General features: G+C 43.9%; 1 protein-coding gene across 1 annotated transcript in view; it reads right to left on the bottom strand.

Moving 5' to 3' along the window:
* Positions 1-276: 276 nt before the first annotated feature.
* The window catches only part of LOC311116278 (MHC class II transactivator-like), a 22,019-nt gene continuing 2,064 nt past the window's right edge, over positions 277-20,231 (bottom strand). Inside the window, exons 6-15 of the mRNA XM_084191382.1 lie at positions 18,864-19,551; positions 17,192-17,643; positions 14,588-14,767; positions 10,760-10,825; positions 10,223-10,303; positions 10,030-10,113; positions 6,121-6,204; positions 3,192-3,275; positions 2,949-3,032; positions 277-2,088 (exon numbers count right to left, since the gene is read on the bottom strand). Coding sequence (XP_084047508.1) covers positions 2,013-2,088; positions 2,949-3,032; positions 3,192-3,275; positions 6,121-6,204; positions 10,030-10,113; positions 10,223-10,303; positions 10,760-10,825; positions 14,588-14,767; positions 17,192-17,643; positions 18,864-19,551 — 1,879 coding nt within the window. The 3' untranslated portion in view covers positions 277-2,012. The remainder of the gene's footprint in view (positions 2,089-2,948; positions 3,033-3,191; positions 3,276-6,120; positions 6,205-10,029; positions 10,114-10,222; positions 10,304-10,759; positions 10,826-14,587; positions 14,768-17,191; positions 17,644-18,863; positions 19,552-20,231) is intronic.

Raw genomic sequence — 20,231 nt, 5'->3', positions numbered from 1 at the left:
CTCCTCTGTCTATATCTGGTACTGTGTAGAGTAGTCTGGGGGGGGGTCCAGTTCTTTAACCAACTCCTCTGTCTATATCTGGTACTGTGTAGAGTAGTCTGGGGGGGGTCCAGTTCTTTAACCAACTCCTCTGTCTATATCTGGTACTGTGTAGAGTAGTCTGGGGGGGGGTCCAGTTCTTTAACCAACTCCTCTGTCTATATCTGGTACTGTGTAGAGTAGTCTGGGGGGGGGGGGGGGGGGGGGGGGGGTCCAGTTCTTTAACCAACTCCTCTGTCTATCTCAACATTTTTATTTTTCAGTGCAAACTTAATATAATGATCCAGTGCAAAAAATGTTCCACAGACACAGACACACAGAATGAAGTTAGACTAGTATAAAAATACATTGAAATACATTCAAATGTCAGTGCAAATAAAAAGGTACCCTGCAGACCATTAAGGTACCATAACACACATACAGTGGTGTCCAGGAACACAGACAGAACAGTGGTGTCCAGGAACACAGACAGAACAGTGGTGTCCAGGAACACAGACAGAACAGTGGTGTCCAGGAACACAGACAGAACAGTGGTGTCCAGGAACACAGACAGAACAGTGGTGTCCAGGAACACAGACAGAACAGTGGTGTCCAGGAACACAGACAGAACAGTGGTGTCCAGGGAACACAGACAGAACAGTGGTGTCCCGGAACACAGACAGAACAGTGGTGTCCCGGAACACAGACAGAACAGTGGTGTCCAGGAACACAGACAGAACAGTGGTGTCCAGGAACACAGACAGAACAGTGGTGTCCAGGAACACAGACAGAACAGTGGTGTCCAGGAACACAGAGAGAACAGTGGTGTCCAGGGAACACAGACAGAACAGTGGTGTCCAGGGACACAGACAGAACAGTGGTGTCCCGGAACACAGACAGAACAGTGGTGTCCAGGAACACAGACAGAACAGTGGTGTCCAGGGAACACAGACAGAACAGTGGTGTCCAGGAACACAGACAGAACAGTGGTGTCCAGGGAACACAGACAGAACAGTGGTGTCCAGGGAACACAGACAGAACAGTGGTGTCCAGGGAACACAGACAGAACAGCACTGAATGAGAATTCTAGAATGGTCATCAACCTTCTTATGATTGGATAAAGGTCAGCCATTTTGGTCAGGGAGTTGTTCAACCATGGTTTGCCAGTGCTGTGATAAGATATTGTATAAAATAATGAATTTGAAGAATTTATCTGCACTGTAAGTTTGTTAGCTAGCTAGCCAGTTAGTTTCAGAGGAATGATTCCATTAATATGTCAAATTAACTGCCAATATGCCAACATTCCATTTAAACAACGCATTAAATCCACAGCCATACCCTGTCTGAAATCAGTTAATGATAGGACTAAGACAAGTTGTAAAAGCAACAAGTACTTATATTTTATCATATAATAGCACTCACAGCTTTCCAAGAAAAATTAAATTGAGAATTGAGACATTTATGGTCCGTTTATATATATTCTAGAGGTTATTTATACAGCAAATGTGTATAAACCCCGTATAAACTGTATTTATAATTATATGACAATATTTTAGGTTGACAATAATTCTATCACACAATTTCTGATACATCACGTCTAACTTTTTATTGTCCTGCATAGTAAAAATCAGGATTCTGCCTCTACTGCCATTCATACCAATTAGACTGGTTTGGATTTCTCCCTGACCAAGATGGCTGCCATTTTCACCCCAATTTCTGGAACCTTGAGGGTTTATGACAATGTCCCCTCTAGTCGTTTAATAGGATCTCTATGCAGAACAGTGCATATAACCATTAGCAAACCCTGAGAACAGCTTCAAGGGAAAGTTGGCTGAACCCCATAGACCGTGTTCTAGAGTGGGTTTGTTTCCCTATCCTTGATGGTAAGACACAGTTCTAGAACAGTTGTATATCAGAATCCTATTCAGAAAAAAATGTTCTCGGAGTGACTGTATCCTCTGGGGTTCTGTTAGAAACAACATTTGAACAATGTTCTAGAGCAGCTGAATCCGTGGGTCCTGTTGTTGCAGTCTCTCTAACACCCCGTAGGGAATACACGCGTTCCACATCCTGGAGAGAGGGAGAGGGGAGGGTTGGGGAGAGAGAGAGAGAGAGGGGGGAGAGAGAGAGAGAGGGGGGGAGAGAGAGAGAGGGGGGGAGAGAGAGAGAGCGAGAGAGAGAGAGAGAGAGAGAGAGAGAGACAGAGAAGAGAGAGAGAGAGAGAGAGACAGAGAAGAGAGAGAGAGAGAGAGAGAGAGAGAGGAGAGAGAGAGAGAGAGAGAGAGAGAGAGAGAGAGAGAGAGAGAGAGAGAGAGAGAGAGAGAGAGAGAGAGAGAGAGAGAGAGAGAGAGAGAGAGAGAGAGAGGAGAGAGAGAGAGAGAGAGAGAGAGAGAGAGACAGGGATTGAGACACAGTGTAAAATTACGGGATTTGTTGTTTTACTGTGAAACCAGCCCTATGTTTTCATGTTTTCTTCTATTCTACAGTTATTGGAGTTTTAAAATGCAAATTAATTACTTAAAAATCATACAATGTGATTTTCTGGATTTTTGTTTTAGATTCCGTCTCTCACAGTTGAAGTGTACCTATGATAAAAAATGACAGACCTCTACATGCTTTGTAAGTAGGAAAACCTGCAAAATCGGCAGTGTATCCAAATACTTGTTCTCCCCACTGTATATGTTATCATGATATGATTGTATTAGACTATTGATCCATGGAGTTCCTCCTATACGTTATCATGATATGATTGTATTAGACTCCTGATCCATGGAGTTATTCCTATCTGTTATCATGATATGATTGTATTAGACTCCTGATCCATGTAGTTCCTCCTATACGTTATCATGATATGATTGTATTAGACTCCTGATCCATGGAGTTATTCCTATCTGTTATCATGATATGATTGTATTAGATGAGGGTCCTACCCCAGACTCTTGATCCACAGACAATCCCTCAGACTGGAGGCCAGACTCTGAGCTCCCAGGGCTGTGAACCTGTTGTACTTTACACTGCAGACAACATGGGGTGGGGGGGGGACGACACTGAGTCAGACCATAGTAGTTCTGAACAGGAGTATTGACCACAGCTACTGATCCCATAGTCACGGTATCATACACACTGTATTACCGAAGTCATGTTTTGTTTTTTTAAAATGGTTTCAGACTTACTCCAGGTCGCTGAGTGATGTCATCTGAGGTAAAACAGCAGCCAGACTGTCAGCACCCCCGTCTGATATCACATTACTGTACAGACTGGACAACAGACAGGATTAGACCATCAGATTACAGACTGGACAGGATTAGACCATCAGATTACAGACTGGACAACAGACAGGATTAGACCATCAGATTACAGACTGGACAACAGACAGGATTAGACCATCAGATTACAGACTGGACAGGATTAGACCATCAGATTACAGACTGGACAACAGACAGGATTAGACCATCAGATTACAGACTGGACAACAGACAGGATTAGACCATCAGATTACAGACTGGACAGGATTAGACCATCAGATTACAGACTGGACAACAGACAGGATTAGACCATCAGATTACAGACTGGACAGGATTAGACCATCAGATTACAGACTGGACAACAGACAGGATTAGACCATCAGATTACAGACTGGACAGGATTAGACCATCAGATTACAGACTGGACAACAGACAGGATTAGACCATCAGATTACAGACTGGACAACAGACAGGATTAGACCATCAGATTACAGACTGGACAGGATTAGACCATCAGATTACAGACTGGACAACAGACAGGATTAGACCATCAGATTACAGACTGGACAGGATTAGACCATCAGATTACAGACTGGACAACAGACAGGATTAGACCATCAGATTACAGACTGGACAGGATTAGACCATCAGATTACAGACTGGACAACAGACAGGATTAGACCATCAGATTACAGACTGGACAGGATTAGACCATCAGATTACAGACTGGACAACAGACAGGATTAGACCATCAGATTACAGACTGGACAGGATTAGACCATCAGATTACAGACTGGACAACAGACAGGATTAGACCATCAGATTACAGACTGGACAGGATTAGACCATCAGATTACAGACTGGACAGGATTAGACCATCAGATTACAGACTGGACAACAGACAGGATTAGACCATCAGATTACAGACTGGACAGGATTAGACCATCAGATTACAGACTGGACAACAGACAGGATTAGACCATCAGATTACAGACTGGACAAGAGACAGGATTAGACCATCAGATTACAGACTGGACAGGATTAGACCATCAGATTACAGACTGGACAACAGACAGGATTAGACCATCAGATTACAGACTGGACAACAGACAGGATTAGACCATCAGATTACAGACTGGACAGGATTAGACCATCAGATTACAGACTGGACAATAGACAGGATTAGACCATCAGATTACAGACTGGACAGGATTAGACCATCAGATTACAGACTGGACAATAGACAGGATTAGACCATCAGATTACAGACTGGACAACAGACAGGATTAGACCATCAGATTACAGACTGGACAACAGACAGGATTAGACCATCAGATTACAGACTGGACAATAGACAGGATTAGACCATCAGATTACAGACTGGAGAATAGACAGGATTAGACCATCAGATTACAGACTGGACAATAGACAGGATTAGACCATCAGATTACAGACTGGACAATAGACAGGATTAGACCATCAGATTACAGACTGGACAACAGACAGGATTAGACCATCAGATTACAGACTGGACAACAGACAGGATTAGACCATCAGATTACAGACTGGACAACAGACAGGATTAGACCATCAGATTACAGACTGGACAATAGACAGGATTAGACCATCAGATTACAGACTGGACAATAGACAGGATTAGACCATCAGATTACAGACTGGACAGGATTAGACCATCAGATTACAGACTGGACAATAGACAGGATTAGACCATCAGATTACAGACTGGACAGGATTAGACCATCAGATTACAGACTGGACAATAGACAGGATTAGACCATCAGATTACAGACTGGACAGGATTAGACCATCAGATTACAGACTGGACAATAGACAGGATTAGACCATCAGATTACAGACTGGACAATAGACAGGATTAGACCATCAGATTACAGACTGGACAATAGACAGGATTAGACCATCAGATTACAGACTGGACAATAGACAGGATTAGACCATCAGATTACAGACTGGACAACAGACAGGATTAGACCATCAGATTACAGACTGGACAGGATTAGACCATCAGATTACAGACTGGACAATAGACAGGATTAGACCATCAGATTACAGACTGGACAATAGACAGGATTAGACCATCAGATTACAGACTGGACAATAGACAGGATTAGACCATCAGATTACAGACTGGACAACAGACAGGATTAGACCATCAGATTACAGACTGGACAGGATTAGACCATCAGATTACAGACTGGACAACAGACAGGATTAGACCATCAGATTACAGACTGGACAATAGACAGGATTAGACCATCAGATTACAGACTGGACAATAGACAGGATTAGACCATCAGATTACAGACTGGACAATAGACAGGATTAGACCATCAGATTACAGACTGGACAATAGACAGGATTAGACCATCAGATTACAGACTGGACAATAGACAGGATTAGACCATCAGATTACAGACTGGACAATAGACAGGATTAGACCATCAGATTACAGACTGGACAATAGACAGGATTAGACCATCAGATTACAGACTGGACAATAGACAGGATTAGACCATCAGATTACAGACTGGACAATAGACAGGATTAGACCATCAGATTACAGACTGGACAGGATTAGACCATCAGATTACAGACTGGACAATAGACAGGATTAGACCATCAGATTACAGACTGGACAACAGACAGGATTAGACCGTCAGATTACAGACTGGACAATAGACAGGATTAGACCATCAGATTACAGACTGGACAATAGACAGGATTAGACCATCAGATTACAGACTGGACAACAGACAGGGGGTGTGTGTGTGTGTGTGTGTGTGTGTGTGTGTGTGTGTGTGTGTGTGTGTGTGTATACCTGAGACAGTGCAGTGAGGGGAGGGTAGACAGGGCAGGAGCCAGTCTCTCTAGTCCATGGTCTCCTATACAGTTCTGAGACAGACTGAGCGAGGAGAGGGGAGGAGAAGAGGGGAGGAGGAGGGGAGGAGAAGAGAGAGGAGGGGAGAGGAGAAGAGAGAGGAGGGGAGGAGAGAGAGGAGGAGGAGAAGAGAGGAGGAGGAGGAGAGAGAGGAGGAGGAGAAGAGAGAGGAGGAGGAGGAGATGAGAAGAGAGAGGAGGGGAGGAGAGAGAGGAGGAGGAGAAGAGAGAGGAGGAGGAGGAGATGATAAGAGAGAGGAGGAAGGAGAGGAGAAGAGAGAGGAGGGGAGGAGAAGAGAGAGGAGGGGAGGAGAGGAGAAGAGAGAGGAGGAGGAGGGGAGGAGGAGAGAGAGGAGGGGAGGAGAAGAGAGAGGAGGGGAGGAGAAGAGAGAGGAGGAGAAGGAGAGGAGAAGAGAGGAGGGGAGGAGAGAGAGGAGGGGAGGAGGGGAGGAGAAGAGAGAGGAGGGGAAGGAGAGGAGAAGAGAGAGGAGGGGAGGAGGAGAGGGAGGAGGAGAAGGAGAGGAGAAGAGAGAGGAGGGGAGGAGGAGAGGGATCATAAACACTGTTCTCAAAAGCACAGTAACTGACTGAATGTTTTTGCTGATAGATATTATCTAGGGCAGTGGTCGCCAACCTTTTCTGAGTCAAAATGCAAGCAGAGATCTACAGCTCATATAAAAAATATAAAAATGAATTACAAAACATAAGACTATGCAACATTAACCAATTAAATACCGTTCTGTAGCAATGAGGTTAGTGCAGTAGGCTATAGGGCCAAAACATTATCACTGCATATCGGCTACGATTGAACTGCCTTGCCAATGTTGATCTTCTCAGACTATTTTGAAATGTATAGAACAAAATGTGGTATATGATGACACTGGTAATAGATCATTTGTTGTATTACTTGTGAGGGAGGCACAGCTGAGTTAGCAGAATCATTTGCTGTTTCTTTTTACTGGACTGATGGTCAGTCTGAGGGGAGGGAGGGAGCAGTGGTGAGGCTGACTGATGGCCTGCATCTGATGGTCAGTCTGAGGGGAGGGAGAGAGCAGTGGTGAGGCTGACTGATGGCCTGATGGTCAGTCTGAGGGGAGAGAGCAGTGGTGAGGCTGACTGATGGTCTGATGGTCAGTCTGAGGGGAGGGAGGGAGCAGCGGTTAGGCTGACTGATGGCCTGATGGTCAGTCTGAGGGGAGGGAGGGAGCAGTGGTGAGGCTGACTGATGGTCTGATGGTCAGTCTGAGGGGAGAGAGCAGCGGTGAGGCTGACTGATGGCCTGATGGTCAGTCTGAGGGGAGAGAGGGAGCAGCGGTGAGGCTGACTGATGACCTGATGGTCAGTCTGAGGGGAGGGAGGGAGCAGCGGTGAGGCTGACTGATGGCCTGCATCTGATGGTCAGTCTGAGGGGAGGGAGGGAGCAGCGGTGAGGCTGACTGATGGCCTGATGGTCAGTCTGAGGGGAGAGAGCAGCGGTGAGGCTGACTGATGGCCTGATGGTCAGTCTGAGGGGAGAGAGGGAGCAGCGGTGAGGCTGACTGATGGCCTGCATCTGATGGTCAGTCTGAGGGGAGGGAGGGAGGGAGCAGTGGTGAGGCTGACTGATGACCTGCATCTGATGGTCAGTCTGAGGGGAGGGAGGGAGCAGCGGTGAGGCTGACTGATGGCCTGCATCTGATGGTCAGTCTGAGGGGAGGGAGGGAGCAGCGGTGAGGCTGACTGATGGCCTGCATCTGATGGTCAGTCTGAGGGGAGGGAGGGAGCAGCGGTGAGGCTGACTGATGGCCTGTATCTGATGGTCAGTCTGAGGGGAGGGAGGGAGGGAGGGAGGGAGGGAGCAGCGGTGAGGCTGACTGATGACCTGCATCTAATGGTCAGTCTGAGGGGAGGGAGAGAGCAGTGGTGAGGCTGACTGATGGCCTGCATCTGATGGTCAGTCTGAGGGGAGGGAGAGAGCAGTGGTGAGGCTGACTGATGGCCTGCATCTGATGGTCAGTCTGAGGGGAGGGAGGGAGCAGTGGTGAGGCTGACTGATGGCCTGCATCTGATGGTCAGTCTGAGGGGAGGGAGGGAGCAGCGGTGAGGCTGACTGATGACCTGCATCTGATGGTCAGTCTGAGGGGAGGGAGGGAGGGAGCAGTGGTGAGGCTGACTGATGACCTGTATCTGATGGTCAGTCTGAGGGGAGGGAGCAGCGGTGAGGCTGACTCTCACATGATTCACCGTCCCTCCTCTCTCCCTCCCTCCGCTGAGAAAAGGGGACACAGTCTTCCAGCTGATGGCGAAACTCAAGTCACACTGCATTCATTTCTGCCTCATGCATCAATTCATGCTGTTACTCCTTATGACCAGAGAAAGTGAAATATTCCTCGATATTAAAAGACCCAAGCCACTAATAATAACAACGCAAGCTTATCGGAACACGTTGCTGTACTCATTCATTACGGCTGCAGTGCTGGTTGTAGCGTGAGTGGAAGTAGGGAGAAAGTGTATTTTTTTTTGTCTTATAAAGGTGTTGAACAAAGTGTTGACACAGTGCTGTATTCGTTGAGTCTCGCTCTAGTCGTGGTTTTAAAAGTTTTAAAATGTCACACTATCAACTCTGCTGTGCGTTCGAGGCTTCTTTTTTTTACAGTCTATGACTCAAGGAAACTGCAGACACGGTGATCTGACCGGTTGGTGACCGCTGATCTAGGGAGTAGAGAGCTCTGTCATCTGACCGGTTGGGAGACCGCTGATCTAGGAAGTAGAGAGCTCTGTGATCGACAGGTTGGTGACCACTGATCTAGGGAGTAGAGAGCTCTGTGATCGACAGGTTGGTAACCACTGATCTAGGGAGTAGAGAGCTCTGTGATCGACAGGTTGGGAGACCACTGACCTAGGGAGTAGAGAGCTCTGTGATCGACAGGTTGGGTGACCGCTGATCTAGGAAGTAGAGAGCTCTGTGATCGACAGGTTGGGAGACCACTGATCTAGGGAGTAGAGAGCTCTGTGATCGACAGGTTGGGAGACCGCTGATCTAGGAAGTAGAGAGCTCTGTGATCGACAGGTTGGTAACCACTGATCTAGGGAGTAGAGAGCTCTGTGATCGACAGGTTGGGTGACCCCTGATCTAGGGAGTAGAGAGCTCTGTGATCGACAGGTTGGGAGACCGCTGATCTAGGGAGTAGAGAGCTCTGTGATCGACAGGTTGGGAGACCACTGATCTAGGGAGTAGAGAGCTCTGTGATCGACAGGTTGGGAGACCGCTGATCTAGGGAGTAGAGAGCTCTGTGATCGACAGGTTGGGAGACCGCTGATCTAGGAAGTAGAGAGCTCTGTGATCGACAGGTTGGTAACCACTGATCTAGGGAGTAGAGAGCTCTGTGATCGACAGGTTGGGTAACCACTGATCTAGGGAGTAGAGAGCTCTGTGATCGACAGGTTGGGTAACCACTGATCTAGGGAGTAGAGAGCTCTGTGATCGACAGGTTGGTGACCACTGATCTAGGGAGTAGAGAGCTCTGTGATCGACAGGTTGGGAGACCTCTGATCTAGGAAGTAGAGAGCTCTGTGATCGACAGGTTGGGAGACCGCTGATCTAGGAAGAGTAGAGAGCTCTGTGATCGACAGGCTGGGAGACCACTGATCTAGGAAGTAGAGAGCTCTGTGATCGACAGGTTGGTAACCACTGATCTAGGGAGTAGAGAGCTCTGTGATCGACAGGTTGGGAGACCACTGATCTAGGGAGTAGAGAGCTCTGTGATCGACAGGTTGGGAGACCCCTGATCTAGGAAGTAGAGAGCTCTGTGATCGACAGGTTGGGAGACCCCTGATCTAGGAAGTAGAGAGCTCCGTGTGAGGTTCTTACTTGATAATCTGCAGAGAGGAGAGAGACGACACTGCTTCAGCCAGCCCCTCCGCTCCGCTGTCCCCCAGTTTACTGTTCTCCAGACTAGGAGAGGGAGACAGAGAGATTAGACAAACGCCATAATCAACTAGACAACAAAACGGCGCACCGTTGTCCTGCTGTCACGTCGTCCATTAGTGGGTGCAGTACTTACTCCAGATGTTGTAGACTGTGCAGTGCCGGCAGCAGCTCCAGGAGTTTAGGGAGAGCCAGGGGCCCATTCACTGGACCCAACCTACACACAGAAAACACACAAACCACTGGGTAACTCTTGAGTTATTACCTAGTCAAATTACATTTTTACTTTTTAGTCGTTTAGCAGACGCTCTTATCCAGAGCGACTTACAGTTAAGTGAGTGCATACATTTTTCATACTGCCCCCCCGCGGGAAACGAACCCACAACCCTGGCGTTGCAAGCGCCATGCTCTACCAACTGAGCTACGGGGGGACTATAAAATCAAATCAAAGTTTGACTTATTACCTAGTCAAATCAACGTTTATTGACTTATTAGCTAGTGTCATGCTCTACCAACTGAGCTACAGGGGGGACTATAAAATCAAATCAAAGTTTGACTTATTACCTAGTCAAATCAACGTTTATTGACTTATTAGCTAGTGTTAAATCAAGTGAAAAGTTTATTGAGTTTTATTACCTAGTGATTGGGGATTGGGTTTAATAACGATACTCACTCAAACTCCAGCTTGTGGAGATCTCTGACTGCAGGTATACCCTCCCCAAGGACACCATGTGACAGGCTGAAATGATGATGGACAAATCATCACGTTTTTTTGAACATACCGGTATGTATTTATACTGTATGAGGATGTATTGTAGATGGCTGTAACTAGAGCAGGGTTGATATATACTGTAGGGGATGTATTGTAGATGGCTGTAACTAGAGCTGGTTGATATATACTGCATGGGGATGTATTGTAGATGGCTGTATCTAGAGCTGGTTGATATATACTGTAGGGGATGTATTGTAGATGGCTGTAACTAGAGCTGGGTTGATATATACTGTAGGGGATGTATTGTAGATGGCTGTAACTAGAGCAGGGTTGATATATACTGTAGGGGATGTATTGTAGATGGCTGTAACTAGAGCTGGTTGATATATACTGTAGGGGATGTATTGTAGATGGCTGTAACTAGAGCTGGTTGATATATACTGTAGGGGATGTATTGTAGATGGCTGTAACTAGAGTTGGTTGATATATACTGTAGGGGATGTATTGTAGATGGCTGTAACTAGAGCTGGTTGATATATACTGTATGGGGATGTATTGTAGATGGCTGTAACTAGAGCTGGTTGATATATACTGTAGGGGATGTATTGTAGATGGCTGTAACTAGAGCTGGTTGATATATACTGTAGGGGATGTATTGTAGATGGCTGTAACTAGAGCAGGGTTGATATATACTGTAGGGGATGTATTGTAGATGGCTGTAACTACAGCAGGATTGATATATACTGTATGAGGATGTATTGTAGATGGCTGTAACTAGAGCTGGTTGATATATACTGTAGGGGATGTATTGTAGATGGCTGTAACTAGAGCTGGTTGATATATACTGTAGGGGATGTATTGTAGATGGCTGTAACTAGAGCAGGGTTGATATATACTGTATGAGGATGTATTGTAGATGGCTGTAACTAGAGCTGGTTGATATATACTGTAGGGGATGTATTGTAGATGGCTGTAACTAGAGCAGGGTTGATATATACTGTAGGGGATGTATTGTAGATGGCTGTAACTAGAGCTGGGTTGATATATACTGTAGGGGATGTATTGTAGATGGCTGTAACTAGAGCTGGTTGATATATACTGTAGGGGATGTATTGTAGATGGCTGTAACTAGAGCAGGGTTGATATATACTGTAGGGGATGTATTGTAGATGGCTGTAACTAGAGCTGGGTTGATATATACTGTAGGGGATGTATTGTAGATGGCTGTAACTAGAGCTGGTTGATATATACTGTAGGGGATGTATTGTAGATGGCTGTAACTAGAGCAGGGTTGATATATACTGTAGGGGATGTATTGTAGATGGCTGTAACTAGAGCTGGTTGATATATACTTTAGGGGATGTATTGTAGATGGCTGTAACTAGAGCTGGTTGATATATACTGTATGAGGATGTATTGTAGATGGCTGTAACTAGAGCTGGGTTGATATATACTGTAGGGGATGTATTGTAGATGGCTGTAACTAGAGCAGGGTTGATATATACTGTATGGGGATGTATTGTAGATGGCTGTAACTAGAGCAGGGTTAATATATACTGTAGGGGATGTATTGTAGATGGCTGTAACTAGAGCTGGGTTGATATATACTGTATGAGGATGTATTGTAGATGGCTGTAACTAGAGCAGGGTTGATATATACTGTATGAGGATGTATTGTAGATGGCTGTAACTAGAGCTGGGTTGATATATACTGTAGGGGATGTATTGTAGATGGCTGTAACTAGAGCTGGTTGATATATACTGTATGAGGATGTATTGTAGATGGCTGTAACTAGAGCAGGGTTGATATATACTGTAAGGGGATGTATTGTAGATGGCTGTAACTAGAGCAGGGTTGATATATACTGTAGGGGATGTATTGTAGATGGCTGTAACTAGAGCAGGGTTGATATATACTGTATGAGGATGTATTGTAGATGGCTGTAACTAGAGCTGGTTGATATATACTGTAGGGGATGTATTGTAGATGGCTGTAACTAGAGCTGGTTGATATATACTGTAGGGGATGTATTGTAGATGGCTGTAACTAGAGCTGGTTGATATATACTGTAGGGGATGTATTGTAGATGGCTGTAACTAGAGCTGGTTGATATATACTGTAGGGGATGTATTGTAGATGGCTGTAACTAGAGCAGGGTTGATATATACTGTAGGGGATGTATTGTAGATGGCTGTAATTAGAGCTGGTTGATATATACTGTAGGGGATGTATTGTAGATGGCTGTAACTAGAGCTGGGTTGATATATACTGTAGGGGATGTATTGTAGATGGCTGTAACTAGAGCTGGTTGATATATACTGTAGGGGATGTATTGTAGATGGCTGTAACTAGAGCTGGGTTGATATATACTGTAGGGGATGTATTGTAGATGGCTGTAACTAGAGCAGGGTTGATATATACTGTAGGGGATGTATTGTAGATGGCTGTAACTAGAGCTGGTTGATATATACTGTAGGGGATGTATTGTAGATGGCTGTAACTAGAGCTGGTTGATATATACTGTAGGGGATGTATTGTAGATGGCTGTAACTAGAGTTGGTTGATATATACTGTAGGGGATGTATTGTAGATGGCTGTAACTAGAGCTGGTTGATATATACTGTATGGGGATGTATTGTAGATGGCTGTAACTAGAGCTGGTTGATATATACTGTAGGGGATGTATTGTAGATGGCTGTAACTAGAGCTGGTTGATATATACTGTAGGGGATGTATTGTAGATGGCTGTAACTAGAGCAGGGTTGATATATACTGTAGGGGATGTATTGTAGATGGCTGTAACTACAGCAGGGTTGATATATACTGTATGAGGATGTATTGTAGATGGCTGTAACTAGAGCTGGTTGATATATACTGTAGGGGATGTATTGTAGATGGCTGTAACTAGAGCTGGTTGATATATACTGTAGGGGATGTATTGTAGATGGCTGTAACTAGAGCAGGGTTGATATATACTGTATGAGGATGTATTGTAGATGGCTGTAACTAGAGCTGGTTGATATATACTGTAGGGGATGTATTGTAGATGGCTGTAACTAGAGCAGGGTTGATATATACTGTAGGGGATGTATTGTAGATGGCTGTAACTAGAGCTGGGTTGATATATACTGTAGGGGATGTATTGTAGATGGCTGTAACTAGAGCTGGTTGATATATACTGTAGGGGATGTATTGTAGATGGCTGTAACTAGAGCAGGGTTGATATATACTGTAGGGGATGTATTGTAGATGGCTGTAACTAGAGCTGGGTTGATATATACTGTAGGGGATGTATTGTAGATGGCTGTAACTAGAGCTGGTTGATATATACTGTAGGGGATGTATTGTAGATGGCTGTAACTAGAGCAGGGTTGATATATACTGTAGGGGATGTATTGTAGATGGCTGTAACTAGAGCTGGTTGATATATACTTTAGGGGATGTATTGTAGATGGCTGTAACTAGAGCTGGTTGATATATACTTTAGGGGATGTATTGTAGATGGCTGTAACTAGAGCTGGTTGATATATACTGTAGGGGATGTATTGTAGATGGCTGTAACTAGAGCAGGGTTGATATATACTGTATGGGATGTATTGTAGATGGCTGTAACTAGAGCAGGGTTGATATATACTGTAGGGGATGTATTGTAGATGGCTGTAACTAGAGCAGGGTTGATATATACTGTAGGGGATGTATTGTAGATGGCTGTAACTAGAGCTGGTTGATATATACTGTATGGCATGTATTGTAGGTTGTGTGTGTGTGTGTGTGCTGTATTGGCCTACTTGTCAGACAGTCTCCTGTTTGTGTGTATCTTGACCAGTGTAGACAGGTGTTGTACATGGGACACCTGTGTGACTCTGAAAGGGTTAAGGGTCAACTTAGACACAGCCGCTTTCAGAAGCTCCTCCTCGCCACTCTGCTCTAGCTCCTCCCACAGGGTGATGGTGTCAGCGATACACGCCCTGGGACACACACACACACACACACACACACACACTAGAGTCATGTTCAAAACACACAGAAAACTAAATGTGCATTACAAGTTCTACATACAGTAGAGGGACAACATGAGATCTACACTGTAACAGATCTATACTGTTCTAGATCTATACTGTACCATATCTATACTGTTCTAGATCTATACTGTACCATATCTATACTGTTATAGATATATACTGTAACATATCTATGCTGTTCTAGATATATACTGTACCATATCTATACTGTTATAGATATATACTGTAACATATCTATACTGTTCTAGATCTATACTGTACTATATCTATACTGTTATAGATATATACTGTAACATATCTATACTGTTCTAGATATATACTGTACCATATCTATACTGTTATAGATATATACTGTAACATATCTATACTGTTCTAGATATATACTGTACCATATCTATACTGTTATAGATAAATACTGTAACAGATCTATACTGTTCTAGATCTATACTGTAACAGATCTATACTGTTCTAGATCTATACTGTAACAGATCTATACTGTTCTAGATCTATACTGTACCATATCTATACTGTTCTAGAAATATACTGGACCATATCTATACTGTTCTAGATCTATACTGTACCATATCTATACTGTTCTAGATCTATACTGTACCATATCTATACTGTTATAGATATATACTGTAACATATCTATACTGTTCTAGATCTATACTGTAACAGATCTATACTGTTCTAGATCTACACTGTAACATATCTATACTGTTCTAGATCTATACTGTACCATATCTATACTGTTCTAGATCTATACTGTACCATATCTATACTGTTCTAGATCTATACTCTACCATATCTATACTGTTCTAGATATATACTGTAACAGATCTATACTGTTCTAGATCTACACTGTAACAGATCTATACTGTTCTAGATCTATACTGTACCATATCTATACTGTTCTAGATATATACTGTAACAGATCTATACTGTTCTAGATATAATGTAAAATATCTATACTGTTTTAGATCTATACTGTAACATATCTATACTGTTCTAGATATATACTGTAACAGATCTATACTGTTCTAGATATAATGTAAAATATCTATACTGTTCTAGATATATACTGTAACATCTATACTGTTCTAGATATATACTGTAACATATCTATACTGTTCTATAATGTAGATATAATGTAAAATATATATACTGTTCTAGATATATACTGTAACAGATCTATACTGTAACCTATATATACTGTTCTATATATATACTGTAACAGATCTATACTGTTGTAGATATAATGTAAAATGTCTATACTGTTGTAGATATAATTTAACAGATCTATACTGTTATAGATATATAATGTAACAGATATACTGTTCTAGATATAATGTAACAGATCTATACTGTTCTAGATATATACTGTAACAGATCTATACTGTTCTATATATATACTGTAACATATCTATACTGTTCTAGATATAATGTAAAATATCTATAAAGTTATAGATATATAATGTAAAATATCTATACTGTTATAGATATATAATGTAAAATATCTATACTGTTATAGATATATAATGTAACAGATTATTACTGTTGTAGATATATAATGTAACAGATCTATACTGTTCTAGATATATACTGTAACATATCTATACTGTTCTAGATATAATGTAAAATATATATACTGTTATAGAAATATACTGTAACAGATCTATACTGTTCTAGATATAATGTAAAATATCTATACTGTTCTAGATATATACTGTAACATCTATACTGTTCTATATATATACTGTAACATATCTATACTGTTCTAGATATACTGTAACATATATATACTGTTCTAGATATATACTGTAACAGATATATACTGTTCTAGATATAATGTAAAATGTATATACTGTTGTAGATATAATTTAACAGATCTATACTGTTATAGATATATAATATAACAGATCTACTGTTCTAGATATAATGTAACAGATCTATACTGTTCTAGATATATACTGTAACAGATCTATACTGTTCTAGATATATACTGTAACATATCTATACTGTTCTAGATATAATGTAAAATATCTATACTGTTATAGATATATAATGTAAAATATCTATACTGTTATAGATATATAATGTAACAGATATATACTGTTGTAGATATATAATGTAACAGATCTACACTGTTCTAGATATATACTGTAACATATCTATACTGTTGTAGATATATACTGTAACAGATCTAAAATGTAACAGATCTATACTGTAACAGATCTATAATGTAACAGATCTATACTGTAACAGATCTATAATGTAACAGATCTATACTGTACCAGATCTATACTGTTGTAGATATATACTGTAACATCTATACTGTTGTAGATCTATAATGTACCAGTGTCAGTACCTGTAGGAGTTTATGTTGTGGAGACCTGTTAGTAGTTTTAGCCCTGTGATTCTCAGTCCTGTGTCCTCCAGCCCCAGACAGAACCTCCTCCTCGGCGTTCTACACTGGTCCAGAAGGTTCCACACCACATAGGCGTCGGCGGGGCACAGCGGAACCCCTTGGAAGGACAGAACCTCGGGAAGGTTCCGCACCAGCTGTCTGACCAAGTGGGCGTCGCCTGTCTCGTAAACACAGTGACACGCCTCCAGGAGCCTGGCAGGGTTTAGCTCCGCAGGGTGAAGGTTCTCCAGGTGTGACGTCACAGCGGCTCGCTTGGCCACCACCGCACTCATGGCGCCGGTATCTAGGGTGGCCAGATCCCGGAGTTCCGCCTTGTTCCGGAACAGCAGGCCGACAGTGAATCGCTGAGCAAGGTCCAGGCACTCTCCCTGAGGCCGTCGCCTCCCCCTGGGCTGCAGAGTAGAATAGAATAGGACAGAGTAGAGTAGAATAGAGTAGAGTAGAGGAGAATAGAGTAGAATATAATAGAGTAGAGTAGAGTAGAGTAGAGTAGAGTAGAGTAGAGTAGAGTAGAGGAGAATAGAGTAGAATATAATAGAGTAGAGTAGAGTAGAGTAGAGTAGAGTAGAGTAGAGTAGAGTAGAGGAGAATAGAGTAGAGTAGAGTAGAGTAGAATAGAATAGAATAGGACAGAATAGAGTAGAATAGAGTAGAGTAGAGTAGAATAGAGTAGAATAGAGTAGAGTAGAGTAGAGTAGAGTAGAGTAGAGTAGAGTAGAGTAGAGTAGAGTAGAGTAGAATAGAGTAGTGTAGAGTAGAGTAGAGTAGAGTAGAGTAGAGTAGAGGAGAATAGAGTAGAGTAGAGTAGAGTAGAATAGAATAGAATAGGACAGAATAGAGTAGAATAGAGTAGAGTAGAGTAGAGTAGAGTAGAATAGAGTAGAATAGAGTAGAGTAGAGTAGAGTAGAATAGAGTAGAGTAGAGTAGAGTAGAGTAGAGTAGAGTAGAGGAGAATAGAGTAGAGTAGAGTAGAATAGAATAGAATAGGACAGAATAGAGTAGAATAGAGTAGAGTAGAGTAGAGTAGAATAGAGTAGAATAGAGTAGAATAGAGTAGAATATAATAGAGTAGAGTAGAGTAGAATAGAATAGAGTAGAGTAGAATAGAATAGAGTAGAGTAGAGTAGAGTAGAGTATAATAGAATAGAGTAGAATATAGTAGAATAGAGTAGAATAGAATAGAGTAGAGTAGAGTAGAGTAGAATAGAGTAGAATAGAGTAGAATAGAATAGAGTAGAGTAGAGTATAACAGAGTAGAATAGAGTAGAGTAGAGTAGAATAGAGTAGAGTAGAGTAGAATAGAGTAGAATAGAGTAGAATAGAATACAGTTGAATAGAGTAGAACAGAGTAGAGTAGAGTAGAGTAGAGTAAAACAGAGCACATTTACATTTTAGTCATTCAGCAGACGCTCTTATCCAGAGCGACTTCCAGTCAGTGCATTCATCTGAACACAGCTGGGTGGGACAAACCACATATCACAGTCATGGTAAGAACATTTTCCCTCCATAAAGGAGCTATCAGTAGAGTCCGAGATAGAAAGGAGGTGCTGGTTCAGGTGAGGAGGAGGAGGAGGAGGAGGATTGAGTTGAATAGTAAAACAGTAATGATACCTGTGGTAGAATCTGGGTCAGCAGGGCTCGGTCAGACACACACCTGGAGACAGACAGGTGGACCCCGCCCAGGAAGCTTTGCAGGAAGGGGTGGGCCCAGGACAGGATGTTGTCATAACTGATGTCATCACCGTCACAGTCTCTGCCCTGCCCCCCTCTCAGCCAGTGAGAATGGACCAGTCCAGTCCTCAGGCCAAACACCCGCAGCCTGACATAGATGGTATGCTCCAGGGTCAGGGTCAGGAGAGATGAATGACCTTTAACCCCCTGCCAGGCCAGACCGCTCAACTCAGACAGAACACACCTGTTCTCCTCCTCCTCTTCCTCTCCCTCCTCTCCCTCCTCCTTCTCCTCCTCCTCTCTCTCTTCTTCATTCTCCTTCACCCTCTTCTCTCTTCCCCTCTTCTCTCTCCCCCTCTTCTCTCTCCCCCTCTTCTCCTTCCCCCTCTTCTCTTCTGCCAATTGAATTTGGGATTGAGTGTGGGAGCGGGTGTGGATGTGTGTTCCTGTCCTGTTGTGTGTGTGTTTAGGGACGTGTTTTTCACTGTGCTTAGGGGTGTGACTGTGTGTCTGGGTGTGTGTTTGGGGTAGTGTTTGGGGTAGTGTTTGGGGTAGTGTTTGGGGTAGGGTGTGTGTTTGTGGTAGGGTGTGTGTTTGGGGTAGGGTGTGTGTTTGGGGTAGGGTGTGTGTTTGGGGTAGTGTTTGGGGTAGGGTGTGTGTTTGGGGTAGTGTTTGGGGTAGGGTGTGTGTTTGGGGTAGTGTTTGGGGTAGGGTTTGTGTGTGTTTCAGGGTGTGTGTTTGGGGTACGGTGTGTGTTTGGGGTAGGGTGTGTGTTTGGGGTAGGGTGTGTAATCTCATCTTCAACGCCAGCACCCCGTGACACAGTCCCGTCAGCGTTGAGGGGAGTGGCTCAGAACCCTCCCAGTGTTCTAGAAGCTGACACACCATGTGACACAGCGCTGGGTTCCAACACACAGACAGAAGGTAAGGCTGGCTGTGGAGCCTGGCTAGGGCTAGGGCTAGGGCTGGGGCTGGGGCTGGGGCTGGGGCTGGGACAGGGGCTGGGGCTGGGGCTGGGGCTAGGACAGGGGCTGGGGCTGGGACAGGGGCTGGGACAGGGGCTGGGGCTGGGGCTGGGGCTAGGACAGGGGCTGGGGCTGGGGCTGGGGCTGGGGCTAGGGCTAGGACAGGGGCTGGGGCTAGGGCTAGGACAGGGGCTGGGGCTGGGGCTGGGGCTGGGGCTAGGACAGGGGCTGGGGCTGGGGCTAGGGCTAGGACAGGGGCTGGGGCTGGGGCTGGGGCTGGGGCTGGGGCTAGGACAGGGGCTAGGACTGGGGCTGGGGCTAGGGCTAGGACAGGGGCTGGGGC

This window comes from Coregonus lavaretus (genome assembly GCF_964263955.1).
Source record: "Coregonus lavaretus genome assembly, contig: HAP1_SCAFFOLD_439, whole genome shotgun sequence".
Taxonomy (NCBI): Eukaryota; Metazoa; Chordata; class Actinopteri; order Salmoniformes; family Salmonidae; genus Coregonus; species Coregonus lavaretus.
Note: the sequence above shows the minus strand (reverse complement) of the source record. Positions and strands in the feature narration are given on the sequence as shown.